At 42.7% G+C, this 21565-nt stretch overlaps 1 protein-coding gene across 1 annotated transcript in view; it reads right to left on the bottom strand.

The window, feature by feature from the left end:
• lrp2a (low density lipoprotein receptor-related protein 2a) overlaps positions 1 to 21565 on the bottom strand; it is a 48029-nt gene that overhangs the window by 12954 nt on the left and 13510 nt on the right. Inside the window, exons 17-54 of the mRNA XM_041950067.1 lie at positions 21353 to 21545; positions 20788 to 20913; positions 20450 to 20580; positions 20091 to 20228; positions 19703 to 19984; positions 19366 to 19605; positions 18577 to 18696; positions 17945 to 18061; positions 17422 to 17802; positions 16448 to 16696; positions 15632 to 15843; positions 15314 to 15498; positions 14962 to 15190; positions 14645 to 14822; positions 14353 to 14481; positions 13297 to 13463; positions 12863 to 13006; positions 12591 to 12700; positions 11860 to 12037; positions 11491 to 11704; positions 11144 to 11383; positions 10741 to 10929; positions 8724 to 9656; positions 8441 to 8606; positions 8203 to 8361; positions 7816 to 8105; positions 7522 to 7722; positions 6818 to 7060; positions 6599 to 6724; positions 5783 to 5902; positions 5077 to 5208; positions 4245 to 4446; positions 3858 to 4153; positions 2633 to 3299; positions 1664 to 1834; positions 1360 to 1583; positions 998 to 1175; positions 119 to 315 (exon numbers count right to left, since the gene is read on the bottom strand). Of these exons, the coding sequence (XP_041806001.1) occupies positions 119 to 315; positions 998 to 1175; positions 1360 to 1583; positions 1664 to 1834; positions 2633 to 3299; positions 3858 to 4153; positions 4245 to 4446; positions 5077 to 5208; positions 5783 to 5902; positions 6599 to 6724; positions 6818 to 7060; positions 7522 to 7722; positions 7816 to 8105; positions 8203 to 8361; positions 8441 to 8606; positions 8724 to 9656; positions 10741 to 10929; positions 11144 to 11383; positions 11491 to 11704; positions 11860 to 12037; positions 12591 to 12700; positions 12863 to 13006; positions 13297 to 13463; positions 14353 to 14481; positions 14645 to 14822; positions 14962 to 15190; positions 15314 to 15498; positions 15632 to 15843; positions 16448 to 16696; positions 17422 to 17802; positions 17945 to 18061; positions 18577 to 18696; positions 19366 to 19605; positions 19703 to 19984; positions 20091 to 20228; positions 20450 to 20580; positions 20788 to 20913; positions 21353 to 21545 (8457 nt within the window). The remainder of the gene's footprint in view (positions 1 to 118; positions 316 to 997; positions 1176 to 1359; positions 1584 to 1663; positions 1835 to 2632; positions 3300 to 3857; positions 4154 to 4244; positions 4447 to 5076; positions 5209 to 5782; positions 5903 to 6598; positions 6725 to 6817; positions 7061 to 7521; positions 7723 to 7815; positions 8106 to 8202; positions 8362 to 8440; positions 8607 to 8723; positions 9657 to 10740; positions 10930 to 11143; positions 11384 to 11490; positions 11705 to 11859; positions 12038 to 12590; positions 12701 to 12862; positions 13007 to 13296; positions 13464 to 14352; positions 14482 to 14644; positions 14823 to 14961; positions 15191 to 15313; positions 15499 to 15631; positions 15844 to 16447; positions 16697 to 17421; positions 17803 to 17944; positions 18062 to 18576; positions 18697 to 19365; positions 19606 to 19702; positions 19985 to 20090; positions 20229 to 20449; positions 20581 to 20787; positions 20914 to 21352; positions 21546 to 21565) is intronic.

The raw sequence follows: 21565 nt of genomic DNA, 5'->3' as shown, positions 1-21565 counted from the left end.
CACATAATAAAAACATTTTGAAGAAAAAGCAGTAAAAGCGAGCCTCACAGATTGCATTACATTTTGGATAAATTAATAACAGCTATTAAAAAGAGTGAGATAAGACAACACAATCTACCACATAACACAGGGTCTTCATCTGAGCCATCATGGCAGTCCTGGTTGCTGTTGCACAGGAAGTGCGGACTGGTGCAATTTCCATCATTGCACTGAAACTGTCCAAGCCTGCAGTAGCGTGCCGGGCAGGTGGAGGGCTCATCTGAGCCGTCTCTGCAGTCCCTCTGACCATCACATTTCCACCAGATAGGAATACACCTGTTGAAGCATAGGGACAAAAATACTCACAGTATTTGTTGACTAATGCAGTGCAGAGTACAATAAAAAAGACAAATTCTAAAATGATTTCCTTCAACCATTCAAACCTCATCAAGAAATCATTACTGTACTGGTTTCACATTACTACATACACTTTTACATACACACATAATTACAAAAAAAGAAGACATGTAGCCTGAACTGAGCCCATCATTGCACTGTGGGTGTAGATTTTGTGCCAAAAATCAGCGTGATTATGTTATAATCCAAACAGCAGGGGGTGTTGTTTCCATTGCAAGCAGAGCAAACAGATTGACTACATATTTAGTGTTATGAATTCACAGATGATGGATGGAGCAAGTGAACACCCTATGTAAATACTGCTCCCAGAATCTTTTTCCCTCCTCAGTAAAGGAAAAGAGGATGGAAGGATGAAAGTAGCACACAACTATTTGTAATAGAAATGTGATCGATAAAATCTGAACTCAATTTTGATTTCGATGCTAACAAAACCCTTGGCATGAGATAACAACTACCACCCATCCTACCAATAGTCTAACTTGTTTATGGCAGTGCCACTAATGTATCACAGTCAGCTCAGCTATGATACACTGATGTTTAAAATGCGGCACATCATCTAAAAAGATCACAAGGCATACCACAAGAAGAAATCTTGACATACCGTTCATTGTTAGCACATCTGTACTGGGTGCTGGTGCACATGGGAAGGCATCGGGTCACACCTCCTATTTGGACAGTCAGGAAATGGTCGGGGCACTCACAGGTGTGTTCCCGCCCCCCGTGACTGATCAGGCACAGGTGAGAGCAGCCTCCATTGTTCACCGCACAAGGATTGTTTACTGTCAGACAAAGAGCCACAAGTCACTCAAACAATCTCAATTAACTGCAGCTGGGCAAGTACAGGCCAGGTATTGTTCAGCTTGTGGTCAATACCTACACTTAAATCAACTTAAAGCGGACACGTTGATGTAAGAAACAACTATTTTATGACAAAAAGCTCTTGAACACAAGATTTTAACTCACCAATAGGCTGTCTGTATGGATGACATACATGGATGTCAAATGGTCTGTGAGTGGTGTTAACCAGCATCTGACGACTAGAGCCATCATATTTGTTGCCTTTCTCCACTGTGCGTGTGTTCCAGTCAGTCCAGTACACAGTGTCCTCGAACACAGTCAGGGCAAACGGGTGAGGCAAATCTCCATCATACACTGTATGTCTGTGCTGACCATCCAAGTCTGAGTATCTAGAAAAAGAAATAGAAAGTCTCACTGCATTTACTGTATGGAAAAACAGTGTGACCACCTCCTGACAAACTATACTTACTCGATGTAACTGAGATGAGCGTCAGACCAGTAGAGCTTGTCGTTGGTGTAGTCGATTGTGATCCCGTTGGGCCACTCTATCTTGGTGGTGATGATAGCTGCTTTGTTGGTTCCGTCCATTCCAACACGACCTATGAAGGCTTTGTCTCCCCAGTCTGTCCAGTATACATATCTAACAGGGAGTCAAAAAAACCCCACTTCAGATCATATAACATCTACACACTGTAAATCTGAAGAAAAGAGATTCCATACTTCTGAACAAAAACGTTTCACTAATTTTCACTCAGTATGAGTATTTACAGTTGAACAACAAATGTTATGACCAAAGGTGACAGTAGCAGTCAGATGATGTAACATTTCGAACAATTACCTTAATTGAAATTTAAAATATTCTGAACAATAAATAAAAGAACACTTTTTATTCATATATCCACAATTTCTTAATGATTTCCTGAAAAGAACTCTGTAATTTGGTACCAATTATAGATAACAATCAATTGATACATTTCGAGATAATTAATTCTAATGTACTGCTACTATAATCTGGAGCGTCAATTTACAGCAGGCCAACTGAACGCACAGAATATATAAGTATAAATGGAGCTTAGAAACTAAACTAAGTCCTAACTAAAAAAAAATCTGTTTCTAAACTTCTGTCTATTCTGTCTCTATTTTTCCTTTCATACATCATTCTTAGAGGAATGTTACTGGGAAAATACAGACCCATTGAATAAAGAATGTGTGACCAACCAAATGTAACTTTACTAAAGTTAAATTTAGACATATTAAGATCACATAAGCATAACAATTCTGCCTATAAAACATTTATTTATGCACAACAACTATTAGATTACCCGCTATCATATATGCTGACACCAGTATATTGTCTTAAAGCAGTATTGGCCCTGCCAATGTATTTATCAGACTCTTATCATAAGACTTCATGAATTCCTCCTAGCCTCTGACTCACCCGTATTTGGGATGCAGCACAATGGCTCTGGGGTTTTCAAAGCAGTAGGTGTTATTGGCATCGACGCAGTGTTCCGCCAGTTTCTTCACAAATCGACCATCCAGTTCAGACACTTTAACACAATCCAAGAAGCTGTCCACCCAGTAGAGTTTCCTGGCTATCCAGTCAACTGCTAGGCCCTCCCCATGCAGAACTCCATTGACCACCACCTCTCTGCTACTGCCATTAAAGGACATCCTTTCAATCACTCTGCGGCTCACATCAATCCAATAAAGACGCTTGTCGACACGATCAAAGTCCATGGCCACCACACTGGTCAGGCCCTGCAGGATCAGAGAGTAGGCCTGTCCGTCTGTTGACAGGTTCCTAAGGTAATAGCGGTTGCTGAAGATGAGGTAAGGTGAGATGTTGCTGTTCTGACGGCAGCTGCGGCCGTCCGGCTCTCGGAGGAATCCAGGGGCACACTTACACACGTAGGAGCCGACGGTATTCTCACAGACCTGGCTGCACACGCTCGGTGTCTCTGCACACTCATTGACATCATCACAGGTTTTGCTGTCAGACATGAGGCGGTAGCCAGGACGACAGGTGCAGATGAAACTGGTGGGTGTGTCGGTGCAATTGTGATCACAGTGATGGATGGATGGGTCTGTGCATTCATTGACACCTACAGTCAAAGAAGTGAAATATCAACAAAGTTATTCTAGTCATCAGTAAAGACTTCTATAAAGTCAGACCAATCTATTCATGGAGAGAGAAAACAAGGGTGACAAGTATTGCGGCTCATCATTCTTATCTTTACCATAAATATGTGATGCTCAGACATGATCGAAATCACACTGTTTCACTGTGGTTCCAATGTCAGTTCTGTGTAGTGAAAATGTTAAATTCTTTATCTACATACACAGAACTCAGAACCTTCTTGATCATTTGTTTGACATCATCTACCTGAAGCATTTATTTTTGGGAATTATTAATACTGCAGAAAGCACAATTGTCCAATAAGGTGTTTGTTGTCCAAACTGATGACAAAGCATGGTACAGTCGTATTTCTCTGTCTCTCCCCACACTGCCTCCAGCACTTCTTTGACATTTCCCCTAGAGGGAGCATGCACCAGCTGGAGAAACCCAATAGTAGGCAAACACTGAAGAAACCAAAAAGTTAAGAGGATATCATTCGTAGCACAATTTCTTGAACTATTTTGAAAATCTCGATCACACTCACCGCATCCCTTCTCGTCGCTGTTGTCGGAGCAGTCATCGTTCCTGTCACACACTTGGCTGAGGGAGATACAGTGTCCATTGTCACATCTGAACTCTCCGGGGGGGCAAGTGGGCGCTGGCATACGGCACATGTGCTCCAGCTCATCAGACTCGTCCCCACAGTCATTGTCGCCATCGCAGACAAAGTCATGGGACACGCAGCGGCCATTCTGGCAGGTGAACTGGTGTTGCTGGCATGCCTGGTAGGTGCAGCCCTGCTCGTCACTGCTGTCCCCACAGTCATTACGTCGATCACACCTGATTTTAGAAGACAGGCCTCAAAAGATGAACTCACATTGCTGGACTGTCTGAAAACAAATGCAATTTATGATATTTCAAATGAGTTAACCTGTAGGAGCTGCGTATGCAGAGGCCATTGCTACAGGTGAACTCGTTGATGCCGCAGGATCTGCGTGTGCAGTTTTGATGTTCATCTAATGCGTCTGCACAGTCGGCGTCTCCATCACACACCCAGTCACGTGGGATGCATTTTCGCTGAGGTGGTTGGTTGTTCACACAAGTGAACTCTGCACTTGAACATGTGCGATTGGCTAGAAAAAAATGAAATCAGGCAGAGGGATTTAGAAGAAATGAAATAATGATGGTGATGACCCAATGTCAACCTGAATTTCTGGCAGTCCAAATATTCCAGACTGTATTTCAAAACATGCAGCCGTGACTTCAGATTCTTTATCCATCTAATGTGATTGATCCACATTGTTTGAAGTGAGTCTCCTACAGAGGCTCAGGCAGTGCTGAAGTCTTTAGCTTCAGGCATCTTATTGTTGGAGCACACATTGGTGAGACATAAGAGTCTTGATCCACCCTGAGCCAGGAAGCCAGAGAAAGGAGACATGCACAAAGTAACGAGTGAGGCAGGAGAAATCAGGAATGTCAGCTCCTTGGAATGGAGACCTTCTACAGGAGACTAAGATGCTGGGCACTGACTGCCAGTGTCTCCCACACAACACTCCCCCAGTGGTGTGTATCCAAATCCATCAGCGTCCTGAATAATGAGAGGATGAGGGAAGCAGGAAGGGCTAAAGTGGAGCAGTGATAGGGAACAAGAGGATGGGCTACAAGGGAGAAGATGTGGGAGGATGCAGAAAAGGATGAAGAAAAGGAAAGAGAGACAGAGGTGGAAAGAGAGAAAGTATAAGAGGTAATCAAAGGATGCATACCACAATTATGCCTCTGGTCTTCGTCACTCATGTCGCCACAGTCATTGTCCCCATCACAGATCCAGGATGAGGCAATGCACCTGCCATCATCACAGCGAAACTGATCTGTGTTGCAGGTTCTGACCAGTGTGGCTGCAGAGACAAATCATATAAAATTAAACTGTAGATTCTGTGATTTAATATCTTCTGCCAAATAATGCATATTTAATATAAATTATTAGCCCTTTTTCGTAACAACTGTTTTTCTGTTTCGTGATTTCCAATTTTGTCAGGTACTTCCCCCACTGCTTTTCAACTAATAAGCAAGGCACAATAAAACACTGGCAAAGCTTTCAAAATAGTCATGGCAACTCCACATTCCCATGCATGGTGAGCTATCTAAACAAAAGCCAAAGTGAGGCTCTGTAACCCCTGGCGGACAAAGGGAGGGGGAGGTGCTGTTTGTCAGAGGACACTGAGGGGCGTCACCACAGAGGAATGCAGCACACAATAGGAGGCCTGACTGACCACATCGTCAACAAAGAAATACACCACTGACTCACACTCTCTGCTACATCACTCACAGCACTCTCTCACACCAGCACACAGATGCAGATTGGCGGACAGACACAAACACACTACAACTGAGCAGCTGATAATAGGGTGGGGGCAGACACACAAAGCCAACAGGCCCGTTTTGGGGGTGAGAGAGTTGAGCGACACTCACTGCAGGAGAGGGGTTCATCAGAGCCGTCAGCGCAGTCAGCCCCTCCATCACAGTACCAGTGGGCGGGGATGCAGCGGCCACTGGAGCAACGGAACTCACTCTGGGAACATGTGGATGCAGCTACGTAGAAGATGAAAAAAAGGCAGGAGAGGAAGGACTTGTCAATGCGGGAATCTTAACATGCTGATGATGGGGTGGGATAAAAACTGATCTGTTTCTGACTCATTTTTATCCAGTTTCTAATAACTAGGTAGATTTAAAATCTTTTACCAGGTTAAGAGGATTAAATCCACACACAGGAAACAAGAGATAGAATAATCAAGTCCAATGAGACAAAAAAGTTGCTTTTTGGAACTGATTCACAGTAACAGTTTGTGCCTGTGTTTTTTATTTTTAACTGAATGTTTGTAAAATCATTTTAGGATAGTTAGGGACCCTCTTCTGGTGGTTGTGAGGGGCTCTATCTATTTCCTTGAACCTGTAGGGCCAGTCACAAACTGGTGATGATTTATAAGTACCTGAAATATCAAATTTATTTAGAGTAAACTACTTTATTTGTTTATTATGTAGAGAATAGGTGATGACTGAAGGAGAGAGTGATATTGGACATGGTCTGAGTAAAAGATATTTGCTTTTTTCTCAGCAGACATTTTCACTCGTAATAACAGGAAAGGAACAGATGTGACAAATAATATTTATGTTAGCTCCATCCCATTTAGGTGTGCCAGTAAGCCCAGTATGCCAGTGACACTGTGCCTATCTGCTGTGAAAAAGGACATTCCAGTAATTTAATTCTGAATCTGGTGCTGAACTCACCACAGTGTGTAGGGCTCTCGTCGCTCATATCCCCACAGTCATTGTCTCCATCACACAGGTATGAACGTGGGATGCAGATATTGGTAGACTGACATTTCGTGTGCTCTGGCTGGCAGGTTCTCTCCGCTGAGATAATCATAAATTAAAACACATTTACTGTAAGTAATGACCACTTTGATTTGAACACTTGCCTCTGTTTAATTTCTGTGGCAAACTCACGGCAGTTCTGCTCATCAGAGGTGCCATTGTCATAGCAGTTGTTGATGCCATTGCAGACATAGTCCTTTGCGATACAGCGGCCATTGTTGCAGGTGAACTCTGTGTTGGGGTCACATGGCCTGAACAGACAACCCACCTCGTCACTATTGTCTCCACAGTCGTCATAGTGGTCACAGCGGTAGTGGTAGGGCACACATCGGCCATTGCCACAAGTAAACACTGTAGGCTCACAGGTGTGGAAGGCTGCCAATCGGAATCAAGAACAGGTCAGAGCTCTGGCCAGTAGAGAGTGAGGGCTGGGGAAAGGGGGCTGATATATATACGCAGTGGAAGCTCATTTTACCTGACAAGGCAATAAAGGATGACAGCAACTGTGGGACTGCATGCAAAGATATAAGCACATTGATTCACTTGTTAGTGTTGATTTGTTTTAATATCGTTAATGGGAATTTAATCATGAAGTGCAAGCATACACACCAACATAGTTGAAGTCAGGTTTAGGTCCTAAGAAAGAGATGTGTTAAAGTGAAAATACAGAATTGATTAGTATTATAAAGAGAAGAGAGGAGAGTTCTGATTCACTCATGCAGATCAACTACCGAGAAGACCACTATCACTAATAATCAACAGTGAGATTCTAGATAATGCAATAAAACACAAAATGAGGAACAACATTAATTCTGGCTCTTTTAGGAACCACCTACCACAGACTCTCTCCAACTCATCGCTGCCATCTCCACAGTCGTTGTCATTGTCACATTTCCACTGGGCACGTATACAGCGGCCATTCATACAGGTAAACTGGCCTGGCTGGCAGCGGGTCCCATTATCAGGGATACAGTGCTTGTTGTCTGCCAGATACCAGCGGCCCTCTGATGGACACTGACACTCAGCCCCATTGGGTCCTAACAAGACAAAATAGTAAGGAACAGTTTAAACAATTACCTGGGGTTAGTTTTAAATTGGAAAACAAAGTGACCATAAGAAACTGCTTGTACCTGGTGTACAAATGTGGCTGCAACCTCCATTGAACTGCTGGCAGGGACTGTCACACTGCTGCTGCTTCCTGCTGGCCAGAACATGGATGTCCATTGGCCGAGATGGAAGGTTCTGAATCATGGCCCGCTGGTCAGAACCGTCGTGCTTGTTGGCCCGATAGATGCTGCGTGTGTTCCAGTCAGTCCAATAGATGAATTGGCCAAACATGGTCATAGCAAAGGGGTAGATGGCTGTACTGACTATGACCTCCCGATTGGACCCCGTGAAAGAAGATCGCTCAATCTTCTGTCTGATGGCAGAGCAAAATAATGATCATAGCAGTAGGTTCATGGTGTAATAGACAAAACTGAGTATATATTTCAAGAGAAGAATTTTTCAGATCTTACAAGCTGGCATCTGCCCAATAGAGTCTCTCTTCTTCATAGTCCAGGGTCAGTCCATTGGGCCACACAAGACTGCTGTTCACAATTTCTGTTCTGAAGTTTCCACCTAAGGTAGCACGTTCAATCTTTGCATGGGTTCCCCAGTCTGTCCAATACATGTATCTATGCAACAAGGAAGGGTTAATCTTTAATCTCAATTTAATCTGATGAACAAAGAAAGTGTGTGCTGTGTTAGTCTTACCCCCTGCAGGGATCCAACATGATGGCCCTTGGCCTGGACACATGGGCAATAATAGTCCTTTGAGAGCCATCCACTGACATGGAGCTGATGCTCTGGTTGACATAGTCACTGTAGTAAATTCTTCTGTTTATCCAATCATACGCAATGCCATCAGGAGCTCCTAGATCTGTCCAAAGACAGGGTCCAAATCAACATCAGCAGAATCCTTGGTATCAGTCCCTACACCCATGAAAATCCTCCAAGAGGAACAAATAAAAGTTTGTACTGAAGGTGCAAAACCTACCTGATGCCACTACTACAGGAACTGCTGTGGGAGAGGACAGGCTAACGTAACTGATCTTGCTTGCTCCTGCACCTGAGCTCTGTGTGAAGTAGATCCTCCTGTCTGTGAGATCAAAATCCAGTGCCACTGCGGTACGGGGCACATTGACCACAGGGAAGGGCAATGCATGGTCGTCAGGGTCGAGGCGCAGGCTGCGCACAGTGCTCTCAGTCGTGTAGATTAGGTAATCATCCCTTGACACCACACAGCTCTCATTATCTGCTGCAAGATTCCCAAAAGAGCAGCTGCATTTTTTGTTTTGGTTACCAGCGACAGACCCTGGGAGGGCAAAGCAGAAGTGAGCACAGCCTCCATTAGCCTCCATGCAGGGGTTGTAGTTAAGCTCCTGGGAAGTGGTAGGCTGGGTACGCTGGTCGAAGATGGAAACGTCCCTCAGCATGTTGATGTTGTCTCTAATGACAGCAGGCTGCTCTGTGCTGCCAGGCTCTTTGCTTGCTTGGAACACCTTCTTGAGGTTTCTGTCCACCCAAATTATACTATTCTCAAACACTGTGATTCCATAAGGAGTTGGGTAGCGACTGCCGTATCTCACTATCTCTGCCTCCCCTCCTTGAGGGTTGACTCGGGCAATCATGTCCAGGGAGTCATCTACCCAGTAGACATAGCCAGTTTGCCAATCCAGAGCGAGACCTCGTGGAGTAATAATCCCAGATGACACTAAAACTGTGCGGTTGGTTCCATCCAAAAGTGCTCGCTCAATTTTGGGGTTCTGACCATAATCAGCCCAGAACAAATATCTGTTTCTGGGGTCCACCACGAGGTGCCGTGGCATGTCCACCTGGGTCTTCAGCAGCACCCTGCGGAAAGTGGTATTCAGGCGGAGCACTTCCACATATGTCTCAGTTAGGAAGGCGTTGGTGAAATACAGGTTCCCTGAGGAAATAATTCAGTTAGTTCAGTTCATGAGAACATGAAGTCATCAATCACAAACTATGATAGGTCACAATTAAAGTATAAATTTTACCAGCTGGCATTATGATGGTGTTATTAATATGTAAGATATTTTCTGTTAGGCTTTCAGTTATTGTGATACAATTATAAATTAAGTAACAAGCAAACATTTTTCTGCCTGCAGCTGTCTCTATTTTTCTTAAACCAGCTAATGAAATCATCTCTCCTGTCACCTGTGTGTGGGACTGATCTCCCTGTTCAGTGATCCTGGCACTGTCATAAAGCTTCTTAACTTTGCAAGGCAGTCTGCTGTCTGAGGTCTGTCATACAGCAAGGTCAAATTGATCCAAGTCTCTTTTGGTTTTATGGCTTAAATCAACAGACTAAGAGATTGTTGCAGACACAAAAGATATTGAATATAAACAAAACAAAAATAAAACAAAAAAAACAGAAGTGGTATGAATGTAGTACGATTAGCAAGAAATACATGGAAATTACTTAATCATATTAATAAAATATACTGTAGGCTAGACACACTTGCCAGTATTTCCAACATGTTAAGCTGCCTACAATAAGAATGGGAAGTAACTGAATTACTGAGATTTATGCTCTTATGCCTGTGATGAACAAATTAAAATAATGAATGAAAATAAACAATATAGACTATTCTAACAGTTAATAGTTATAATGTGTCAGCTGCCAAGCTAGAGAGGAAAATTATAGACAGTGTAACCATCTACTACATATTCTATAATATAAGGGTAAGATGCTTTGATGGTGGTGAACTTAATCTCTTAATCATCAGTTTCAGGACCAACATCTACATAACAAATGACTGAAATCCTCTTTCACTGGCATTTGTGCTATGTAAATGTTGCAGAAGTGCTTTACATGGAAAGAAATATGACTTAATAGGAAGAATAGAAATGCAAACAGGAGGGCACTGAATGGAATGGATGGAAAGATCCTAAATACCGGACTTAATTACACACTACTACTTTCAGTCTGTAGTTACACAAAAAAAATACTTAGATGAACACATTTGTGAGCTGGCATAGCAGCATACCTGCAGCCCAGTCCACAGCAATGCCTCGTATCCCATTGCGTCCTATTCCAGATGTTACTATACTTCGTAATCCTGAGCCATCTGGCTTGATTCGTCTGACCCCATTCTGTGTCGCCACAGTGCTGCTGAAGTCACACCAGTAGATCAAACCAGAAGCCATGTGTACATCGATGTGTAAAGCATTACGGCCTGCAGGAGGATAACCCAGTCATTAGAGGCCATTATTGTTTCTTCAAACACAATAACCATTTCATATTCAGTCAGTTATTCCGTTTATCATTTCCATATACCTAAACTCAGTTATTACTGCTGGACTTGAATTTACTCAACATTTTAGAAACATTTTCAAATAAATTTATCCTATGCAACATACAGTAATAGGTAACTTATGAGAATCACTGACCTCTCCCAGCCACCGGCACCATGGCCTCAGAGTGGTCTTTTCCTTCTAGACTGAAGCCTTTGATAGCAGACAGAGTGGAGATGACAACATAGGACTGGTAGGGAGCGCAGGTCCTGTTGTCAACATTAAGTTTAAAGCCTGTGGCGCATGCACAGGCAAACAGACCCTGCGGCCGAGGCAGGCAGAGCTGCTCACACACTCCCATATTGTTGGTGCAGCCATTGGATGTACCTGCAGAGGCTGGGTTTGTGGAAATAAGACAGTATGACAAACACAAGAAAAAGCGACCACAAGCCAAAAACAGAAAACATTGAATGAGGAAGATAATGTCTCCTTGTGTTACTCACTCTCTCGATAATGCACTTTCAGAACTCTGAGTCCAGAAACGTTGTCCCGCAGCACAACCTTGTTGGCACCGGTGGATTTGTCCACGCGCTCTATGACCTCAAAGTTGCGGTCAGTGAAGTAGAGATAGTTTTCATAGACAGCCACACCCCAGGGGTGAGACAGGCCTGTCACTATGGTGACGCGGTTACTCCCATCTGGATCACCACGCTCAATCTGTTGAGATTCACATGCCAGATCGGCAGTCAAACGTGGCGTGTTTGTTGTGTGCAATTACAAAGATTATTAGGTTACCTATCATACTATGTTTGTCAGAACCTTATAAAATGAACAAACGATGATCCTTCAGAGCTAAGACAGTGAGGACCTACCATGCCTGTGCTTGTAACAGCCCAGTACAGCTTGTTTTCTCGGATGTCCACAGTGAGGAACTCAATGTGATCTAGGTTGTTGGTGAACAAGGTGACAGGGTTTAAGCCATCCATGTCTGCAGATGCCACTTTGGCAGGAATGCCGCTCTCTGTTCCCTGGTCTGTCCAGTACAGTTTGCTTAGAAGACATTCAAGAATATGTTAGTGTTTATGCCTTAAACATTACCAATTTAGTCACGTATCTCTATGCATAGCACTTTTTAATAGTCTTGACACTTTATAGTATATAGAACTAAGATACAAATTGTTGCTGTTGAGTAGGAATCTTTAAACATATAAATATGTACTCTCAGGGATGTGTTTAGTTAAATGAAAAGACACTTTCTGAGTTCATTCATTAAGTTTTCAAAGGTTTTCCCAAAGTTAGAGAATTTTCTAAACCCACAGAAGACCAGGTCATGCCTGGGTTCAAGTAAAAAATACTCTTATTACACAAAATCAGAGTTGCAGTCTTTTGATGTTTGAGTGAGAATGGATGGCTTAGAAATGTCTTTCTTGTTTCTTGATTGTACTCTATTGTACATTGCTGGGGTTTGAGTGTGCAGTGTGGTATTCAGTAACACAGGTTGAGTTCTCTCTAGAGGCAGAGCAGATGGCGACGAGGAGGCTGTTAGAGCTCAGTAGCTGTGGGGATGAGTGGCCATGCCAGGACTGTGTTAAATGGGGCTTACCCACGTGCTGGGTCCACCGCGATGCCAACAGGACTGCCTGCGCCAGTTGGAGAGCCGTTGTTTGTGATCAGAGTTTTCCTGTACTGTACCTCCCCTCTTAACTTCAAAACCTGGCCAAGCGCAAACACAACCAGGTGCAATTATTTAGTGCACAGCGGTGTTGTTATTTACATCTATTTTCTGTTTTCCAATTACAAATGCAATCACTTTTTTTCATTTCAATAATCAAGTAGTAATGGAAAAACAACAAGATAAAGTTTTATATGTCTCACCTCAATAGACTGTGTGGCTGGATTGGTGTAGTACAGGTTCTCTGTTATCCAGTCCAAGGCCAGGCCAACAGGGGAGCCAAGGATGGCTGCTGGGGCAAACTCCGTCCTGTTAGTACCATCTGACTTCACCCTGTGGATCTCACCCTGGTGGGCAAAGGAAGACAGATTAATCTCAAACAATGCTGAATGTGGATGTGCAGAATGAATCTCGTGTTATGCTTCCCTGGCATGTTTTCACTGAGTTTTTATGTGTATTTTTACTGTTAAACTCTAATCTCACAGTCGTCCTTGGAGGACAGCTACACTCTGAACTTAACTGTGACATGTACATGTACAGTATAGCTCTTGTATACCTAGTTACATTGCATCTCTGCACAAGTCCCCTGTTAACTGTAATAGGAAACTAGAAATAGTGTCTTTAGAAAGTAACTTACCGGGTGCTCCACCCAGTAGATGGTCTGCTCATTGTCATCAAAGTCTACATCGTAGCCATTCTGAAGCCCAGCAACAGGGACCATAGCATCATTACTTTTGTCATCTGGGTTCAAGGAAATGCCATAGATGATGCTGTCTCTTACAACCACCAGGAAAGGATCTTCAACTAAAAAAAAACAATGATGCAAAAGTAGTGAATGAACAATGACTAAGAATACATTTCAACTGCTCTTCCCAAAGTAAAACAACAAAATAAAAGCTACGTCACAGTGACTTCTAATTCAAGAACAAAATACTTACACTACTACACTGGAACTTAAATTTTTCTTAAGGCTGTGAATTAATTAATACTTTAGTGGTTACAAAACTTATTCTGAAGCAGAGCTAGGAAAGCATTTTTCCTGGATGTGGATTTAGCCCATGGTAATGCAAAACTAAAAGTTACGTTCAGTGTATGATGCCTGTTGCAAAATTGGGATCCTGAGCTAAAAAACCTTTATCTATAAAGAGGATTGACTGGTGAAAGTTGTTTCCACAATCTGATTTGCTTTGTCATCAGAGATTAGAATCAATGAATGGTTGTGGGGCATTTTCATTCTTGGATAATCATTGGCCTCAGGGGGAGACTGTGTTCAGCTTGGCTTGAATGAGCTGAAACTTGAGATGAGTTAAGCTGTTGACCTAAGGAGGACTCCTTGGACTTTGGATTAAAGGTCCCTTGTCTTCTTAAGACCTTGAAAGACATGCTTATATGATTCTTAATTTTTATGACTGGAACAGCAGTTTACAAGAGAACCTAAATGGGAGACTGTTGACAAGCAGCTGGATCGATCTATAATACGAGTTCAGTCTTTTCAATGATTTCTCCTCTTACCAACATTGAGATGGCTGCAAATAAAGAATGCAAAAACCATCATTTCCACAATTACAGGTTTGCTCTTTGCTCTAAAATGAATATCTTATGAGTACACCAACTTATCAAGTGCATCTGAGCTGACTTCCTTTTTCATCAAACTGAGTGATGAGTGTTTTCCTCCATTTGGTAGGAAGCATACCTCTGGCGCAGGTGATTTGGTCTGCTGCCAGTGTCCAGCCTGAGGGGCAGGCACATGAGTAGTACCTCGGTCCCACAGCAGAAAGCAGACAAATATGAGAACAGGGGCTCCTCAAGCAGTGATTTTCACCTAAAAATTGTCAACCCACACATGCACACACACAGAAGCACACAGGCATACCAGCAAAAATTCAGCAGAGTATTCTTCACCGGTTCTCTGTTCTTAAATGCATTTAAAAAACAATGGACCTGATGCAACAGAAATTGGCGAATGTAGATTATCTTTGCCATACCTGCCGGCTGCCTGGCTGGGTGTACTGCCACCAGACCCATGGGCTGAGGCAGGTTGAACAGCATCACTGTCTGGTTCTCCCCATGCCACTTATGGGCTCGCATCACACGGTTGATGTATCTGTCGGTCCAATACACAAAATCCTCAAAAATGGTAATTGCGTGGGGATGTTGTAGTACCTTTTCATAGAGAGTAGCAAAAGAAAAAAATGTGTCTTACACATACTATTCAAAAGGAAATTGAATGTGCTCTGTTCCCTTTTAAATCAGTAACATAAATAAGATTTCAACAGATAAGCCTTCCATCTCATGCACTCACCAGGTCACTGGCCAGAACTTGTTTCCTGTTGTTTCCGTTATAATCGCAGTAGTCAATGAAATCCAAGTAGGCGTCAGCAAAGTACAATAAATTGTTTGGGTAGTCTATGGTTAGACCATTGGGCCAGTACAGCTTGTTGCTTATGATAACAGTCCTCAATTTCCCATCCATGCTGGCCCTCTCAATGCGGGGGTTTCTTCCCCAGTCGGTCCAGAACATCAGGTGAGCACTGCAAAACAAATGCTTAAACTTTTAACACCAGCTGCTTTGATAATGAAAAGCAGAGACCATATCATGTGTTAGATTCCAAGACACACAGATCTAAACAAACATGTTTCTGTACGCCACTGACCTGTCCCGTGGGTCCAGCACCAGGCCCCGTGGGTTGGTGACATTTTCACTGATTAATACAGTGCGGTGGGTGCCATCCAGTTTAGACACCTCAATCGTCTCCAAGACGTAGTCGGTCCAGTACAGATTCCTGCCCACCCAGTCCACAGCAAGGCTCTCTGTTACAGTCACTCCACTGTCAAATATCTGTCCAAAGGAGACTCATACTTGGTTAAATATACTTACCAGTGAAAATGACACTACATGCAAAGCTGTGAATAAAAACAAAAAGTTTTAATGCAATATGTCTGTGGTGACAAAAAGGAACAAAATAACTTACCACAGCTCTGTCACTGCCGTTTTTGTTAGCACTCCAGATTCTGTCCTGGCTCGTGTCGGACCAGTACACGCGGTCCGTGATCGAGTCAAAATCTAGGGCCACAATGTTGCGTCCGTCCCGAACCAGTGAGCGGACCACATTGGGCTGAGTGGTTATTTCATCTTGCACAATCTGATTTCGACTGGCAACTAGCAAGAATGCCTGACGAGAATCTGTAAACAGACACAAAATCTCTGTTAACTATTTTTCATGTCTATTCTCATGCTAATAAGAGCACTTATCAGCTTTTGCATGTCTACTAAAACTCTACGACAGGACTGTTAAATAGACCCTACTCAAATGGCAATCCATGAGGAATGCACTTTTGTCCAAATAATGACCTATTGTACTGCAAGGCCTTTCAGCAGGTTATCTGTGTGGAAGAGGAGCTCATGTCAGGCACGCTCCCCATAAACAGCCCTTTGTTGGTGATTATATCCTAATTACACCAGTGATGGCCAGTGAGTGACATATATGTTATTTGTCTTATCTAAAGAAATCAGAGCAGCAAGGAGAGACAAGCGAGAAGAAAGACAGTGTGTCAGTCTCACAGTCTGGGGGCCAAGCTCCCCTTTAATCATAGCTCATTCCTGTGAGCATGGTGGAGAAAACTGAGATATGTGCTGTACAGGCAAATCATCTTGACAATGAAATTACTGTAGGACTGAAAATTGGCCTATTTCCATGTCACTGCATTTTAAAACTATAACATGTTTACAATTACCAGTGGAGCAATAAGTTCCATGCACAGAAGTTTTAAGTCATATCCCCCCTCACCTGAGGCCTTGCAGGTACGCTGGTCTGCTTCGAGAGTGTAACCATCCTGGCAGTGGCAGCGAAAAGAGCCTCTTTCATTAAAGCAGTGCTGGCTACATAGTCCAGGGGGATTACACTCATCTACATCCTCGCAGGTTTTGGAGTCATTGCTCAGTTGATAACCCACAGGGCATGTGCACTGGGCCCCAAACGGTCCTTGGATACAACCATGTGTGCAGCCAGCATTGTTGTCAGAGCAGCTCTCCTGATCTGAGTTGAAAGCAGGGAAAACACAATTTAGAGTCCAAAAATGGAAATGGGAATTAAACAAAGAAAGTGCAACCTCGTACGACACAAATACATAATCTACTAATTTACGTTATTGATATACGTCCTCTAATGATAATTGATAAACAATAGAGCACTAATTACTTCACTTAGTGTCTTTAGAAACACAAATCTGAGCCAGAACTATTTTCCATTTATACTAATATGAATACTTTACTAACAACAAAAATTTTGTTTGATCACGTTTTGAAATAAATCGATAAATATCACAATATTAGGTACTGTGTTTGTTGAAAATGAATCAAAACTACTTGCAGCATTTCTACCAGTGATTGAGAGTTTGTGCCTACCTGGCAAAGGCTCGTCTGAAAGTAGTGAGAAAGGCAAGAAAGGAAAATCACAGATAATTTCCAGGTTAATACAGGTCAAATCACACACATGCATGATTTTAACACAAGAATCCAGAGACAAACACAACATTCGACACAAAACTTCTGTGAAATGAAGTCCCTCCTGTTTACAGAATACAGGCAGTCAAATAAAATAAAATCTAGACAGAGATTGATCCTGTTTGTCATGTGATATGAAAATTTAATTGAATTTGAGGAGGCCAAAAAACTTAGAAATGTAATTTAAAAAATCAAGTCTTTTTGATGGATAAAGAACATGTTCCAGGCTGAGACTAAGAAAGCAGAGATCAGACTTACTGCAAAGAGGAGACTCGTCAGCACCGTTGGGGCAGTCAGGAGTGTTGTCACACACCGTTGTGAGGTTGATGCACACACTGTGGCCAGGGCACTGCCACTGCCAGCTTGGACATCGGAAAGGTGGTGTGGGACAGTCTCTTTCATCGCTCATGTCCCTGCAGTCGTTGTCCCCATCACAAATCCAGCTGCGTAACACACAGTTTCCATTGTCACACCGGAAGAGTGTTGAAGGGCAGGTGCGAGGTGGGCAGGCGTGATGTTCGTCACTTCCATCCTCACAGTCTGGGTGACCATCACACTCCCAGGTGGACGGGACACAGCTCCCATCTGACTGACACTGGAACTCACTCTCATGGTGGCACATCCCTGGGGGCCTAGTAGCTAGAATATATTAGAAAACACCACAGACAGCATGTTAGCACAGCCCCAAATGAGAGGAACTAAAAAAGGGTTGGCAACCTTGTGCATAATTATGCAGAACTGAGTAATACTTCAGTAATTTAATCAGTAATAAAATACTTACGACAGGCTTGCTCATCTGAGCGATCACTGCAATCAAAGACTCCGTCACATCGGTAGTAGGAGTTGATACACTGGTGACCACTGGAGCACTTGAACTCATTCATAGTGCAGTTGTAGACTGAAAAAACAGTTGAGTAAGTCAAATCTGTTCTTCAATATTTCCGCAGTTTCAACTCAGGTGATGTGATCAATAAACTAAGAGGCTTAGCAAATGCTTGAAGAAAAAAAAACTTTTTGAGCCTGTTTAGCTGGTACAATTGATTCCCGAATGCATGAATGAATGCATGAATGACTGGACAAAAGAATGACTTCTTTGTTGGGAAAAGGGCAATAAAGCTCCAAATTCACAATATCTCAAAGGGAGAAGCTGGGCTGAAGCAAGTTTACAGTCAAATGAAAGTCTACATGGCCATGAAACCTGATGCACATTCTGATAAGCAACTAATTTTATCAGTTTTATAAATACAATACAAACACAGGCAGATTGAAATGTAATTTCAATTAAATCCTTAGCCTTTGATTTTATCAAATACACACTTGTAAAAAAGACCTCAGGTGTTGTAAGTAAGCAAAAAATGAGACCTGCGAGGAGGTTTATGTTCAGAGAGAAATGTTATCCAGAAAGGTACTCACTGCATCCCTGCTCGTCCGCCCCATCCACACAGTCCCTGTCGCCATCACAGACATAGTTAGGGTCTATGCAGCGGTGGTCTGGACACTGAAACTGTCCTGGATGGCATGTGCTTCCCAGATCTGTCCCCACAAATTGTTAGACAACAACGTGAGTCTATGAGTGGATCTCCTGGCCTTTCTTGGCCAACACATACTACACATAAATACAATAATACAGTACAAGTCTCAGTTCAAAATCATTAAAATTTTTTAGAGGAACAAAAAAAGATGCTTCTCTCAGTGGCTGATTGATGTCAATGTGTACCAGTGTCCACAGCAGATTCAGTGAAGTTTAAAGCCATAAATCGTTTTTCGAGTCACCCATTTTCCTATTAGTGGACCTGACATAGGTGTTAGTGTGCACATTGTCTGATCCTGGATATACTAAAAGGCATCTAAAAAATAATAGTATAATAGTGAGTTATGTCAAGCAGCCTAGTGGACAGCTTTCAACTCTATATTTTTATAATTAAGGACATATACAGGACCATTTATAGCTAAAACTATGTATTCAATTTACTTTCAGGAATATAAACTCACTCTTTAGACATCAAATATTTCATTTGCCAATCATATTTTCAAGTGCTTCTCCACAATATTTGCTTGTAGTTTGCATCTGCACATAAAGTTCTGCCACTGTAATGAATTTGGGATATTTGCCCTGTTCTTGCCTGTTTTGTCTTTAGAATTGACAAAACAAGTAGCAAATCCTATAAAACATTCAGATGGTAGCCTCTATGCAATACTCACGACAGTCAGCTTCGTCTGAACTGTCCCCACAGTCGTTATCAGTGTCACAACGCCAGGTATGTGGGATGCAGCGGTTGTTGGAGCAGGTAAACTGATTGGCAGGGCACGTTCCAGGTACCCGGGTTGGGCAGTTGTACTCATCGCTGTTATCAAAACAGTCATTGTGACCGTCACAGCGCCATGCTGCAGGCACACAGCGCTTATTGGCACAGGTGAATGCAGAAGGGGAGCAAGTGTTGTCTGAAAAAAAGAGATGATGAACTTGATTAAATATCTTAATATTAAACTGAATTTAAAACTCTGGCCAGGCCATTATAATAAGGAAAAAAAGCATTACTGTTAATTCCACAGTTGACTTCATCACTGTTGTCATGGCAGTCGTCAACACCGTCGCATCTGTAGCTGTTTGGGATACATTTGCCGTTGCCACAGGAGAAGGAGTTGGCTCCACACTGCAGTGTGGGGGGCTCATTGGAAGGGTCTTCCACACATGTCTGCTGGTTAGGCAACAGTTTCATGCCATATGGACAGCCACACACCCTCTGTGAATCTGGGGCTGGGAAGCAGAAGTGGCTGCAGTCTCCATTAGGATTTGCTTGCCTGTTGCAGAGGTTGGAACCTGAGAAGGAGAGTGGAAAGTAATTACCAGGAAAATGACTGACAAGAGTGATCCTCAGCTATGCATGAATAGTGGAGTGAGAAGAGCAGTGAATAAAGATACTGACCAATCTGAGAGTTGGAGTTGAAAGACTTGACATGCATAATGTGGCTGATTCCTCTCCGGATAATGACCATCTCTCCACCATCGGTCTTGCGCACACGTACAATGCCACCCAGGCGCCAGTCAGTAAAATATGCATAGCCTTCAAGGGACAGGAGCAACAGAGCATAACCTCAGTTACTTTATCTGTCATCACATCCTGGATACAGTAATAACTCTTCTGACTGAATCACCATTAAAGGAACAAAGACAAAGCACAGTTCAAGTCACTGAGTGAAATGAAGTCCCTCTTGCAGTATTTTGTTCAAATACTGTGTGCTGGAACTTTATAGGCTGCTTACTGTTTGTGCCAGAAACTATTACCTTCAAAAATAGTGAGACCAAATGGATGGGAGATCTGGGTTATGCGGTCCAAAGAAATTCTGTTCTGTCCATCAAAATTGCTGTGCTCAATTTTGTCAAAGAAGGCATCCACCCAATAAAGACGCATGGAGCTGGGTGGAGATCAAAGCAGAGAGCGAGAAGAGTTTGAGATAAGTCATAATCGTCTGGAGAATGACGAGAAAAAAAATCTTTGCTATAGGAACCATAATTTTTGGGTAAAACAAAGAAAAATGACATTATTCTTCAATATAATGTAGATGGTGAAACGGTGTATTGACTGTTCCTTCACCCACGTGACTATAGGATGTTTGACTTACCTCCAGTCAATAGCTAGGCCATTTGGCCAGCCAAGAGTAGTGTTTACAATAGACAGGGCATGTGACCCATCACCCCAAGCCCTCATAATCTTCGCTGGCCGGTACCAGTCTGTCCAAAAAATATACCTGACGAAGCAAAATAAAACAACGCGCATCAATGTGACGCTGTATTTCATAAAAAAATGTACATACATTGAGTACATTAAAACATCTACTGTACCAGAGTAACAAAAACCTTTTTATTTAGATTTTATTTTGGATACTTCCACATTATAGAGATTTTCTGTTTAAGCCAACTTCTTAGTGTTTGCTACAATACCGCCCTTCAGGCTGAACTAATCTGAGCTGTTGGACACAGAGGCCTTATGCCTTTGAGGCTACTGGAAATAACAGCTTGTTCAAAATAAAAATTCCTTTTATCAGTTGAGGCCTTAATTTTAAGACCTTTTTGAATGGGTGAGCACATCTTAAGATGTATTATCAGACATACATGATTGTTTTAACAGAAGCGTCCTTAATCTTGATAGCAAACAGAGCTACAAACCAATGGTTATCATTGATTTACCCAATGAGAGGATGCACCACGATGGCCCTCGGGTTGTTGAGGTTACGTATGATGGCTCTCCTGGACTTATCAGATAGCTTCATGACAGATATGCTCCTGTATCGTGGGTCGGTCCAGTAGAGGTTTTTTGAAATCCAGTCGTAAGCCAGGTCCTCCACTCCATCCACTCTATTGGCTGCCAGTACCTCCCTGCCTGTGCAGATCAAAGCAGTC

Source organism: Chelmon rostratus, chromosome 13, assembly GCF_017976325.1.
Source record: "Chelmon rostratus isolate fCheRos1 chromosome 13, fCheRos1.pri, whole genome shotgun sequence".
NCBI classification, from domain to species: Eukaryota; Metazoa; Chordata; class Actinopteri; order Chaetodontiformes; family Chaetodontidae; genus Chelmon; species Chelmon rostratus.
Note: the sequence above shows the minus strand (reverse complement) of the source record. Positions and strands in the feature narration are given on the sequence as shown.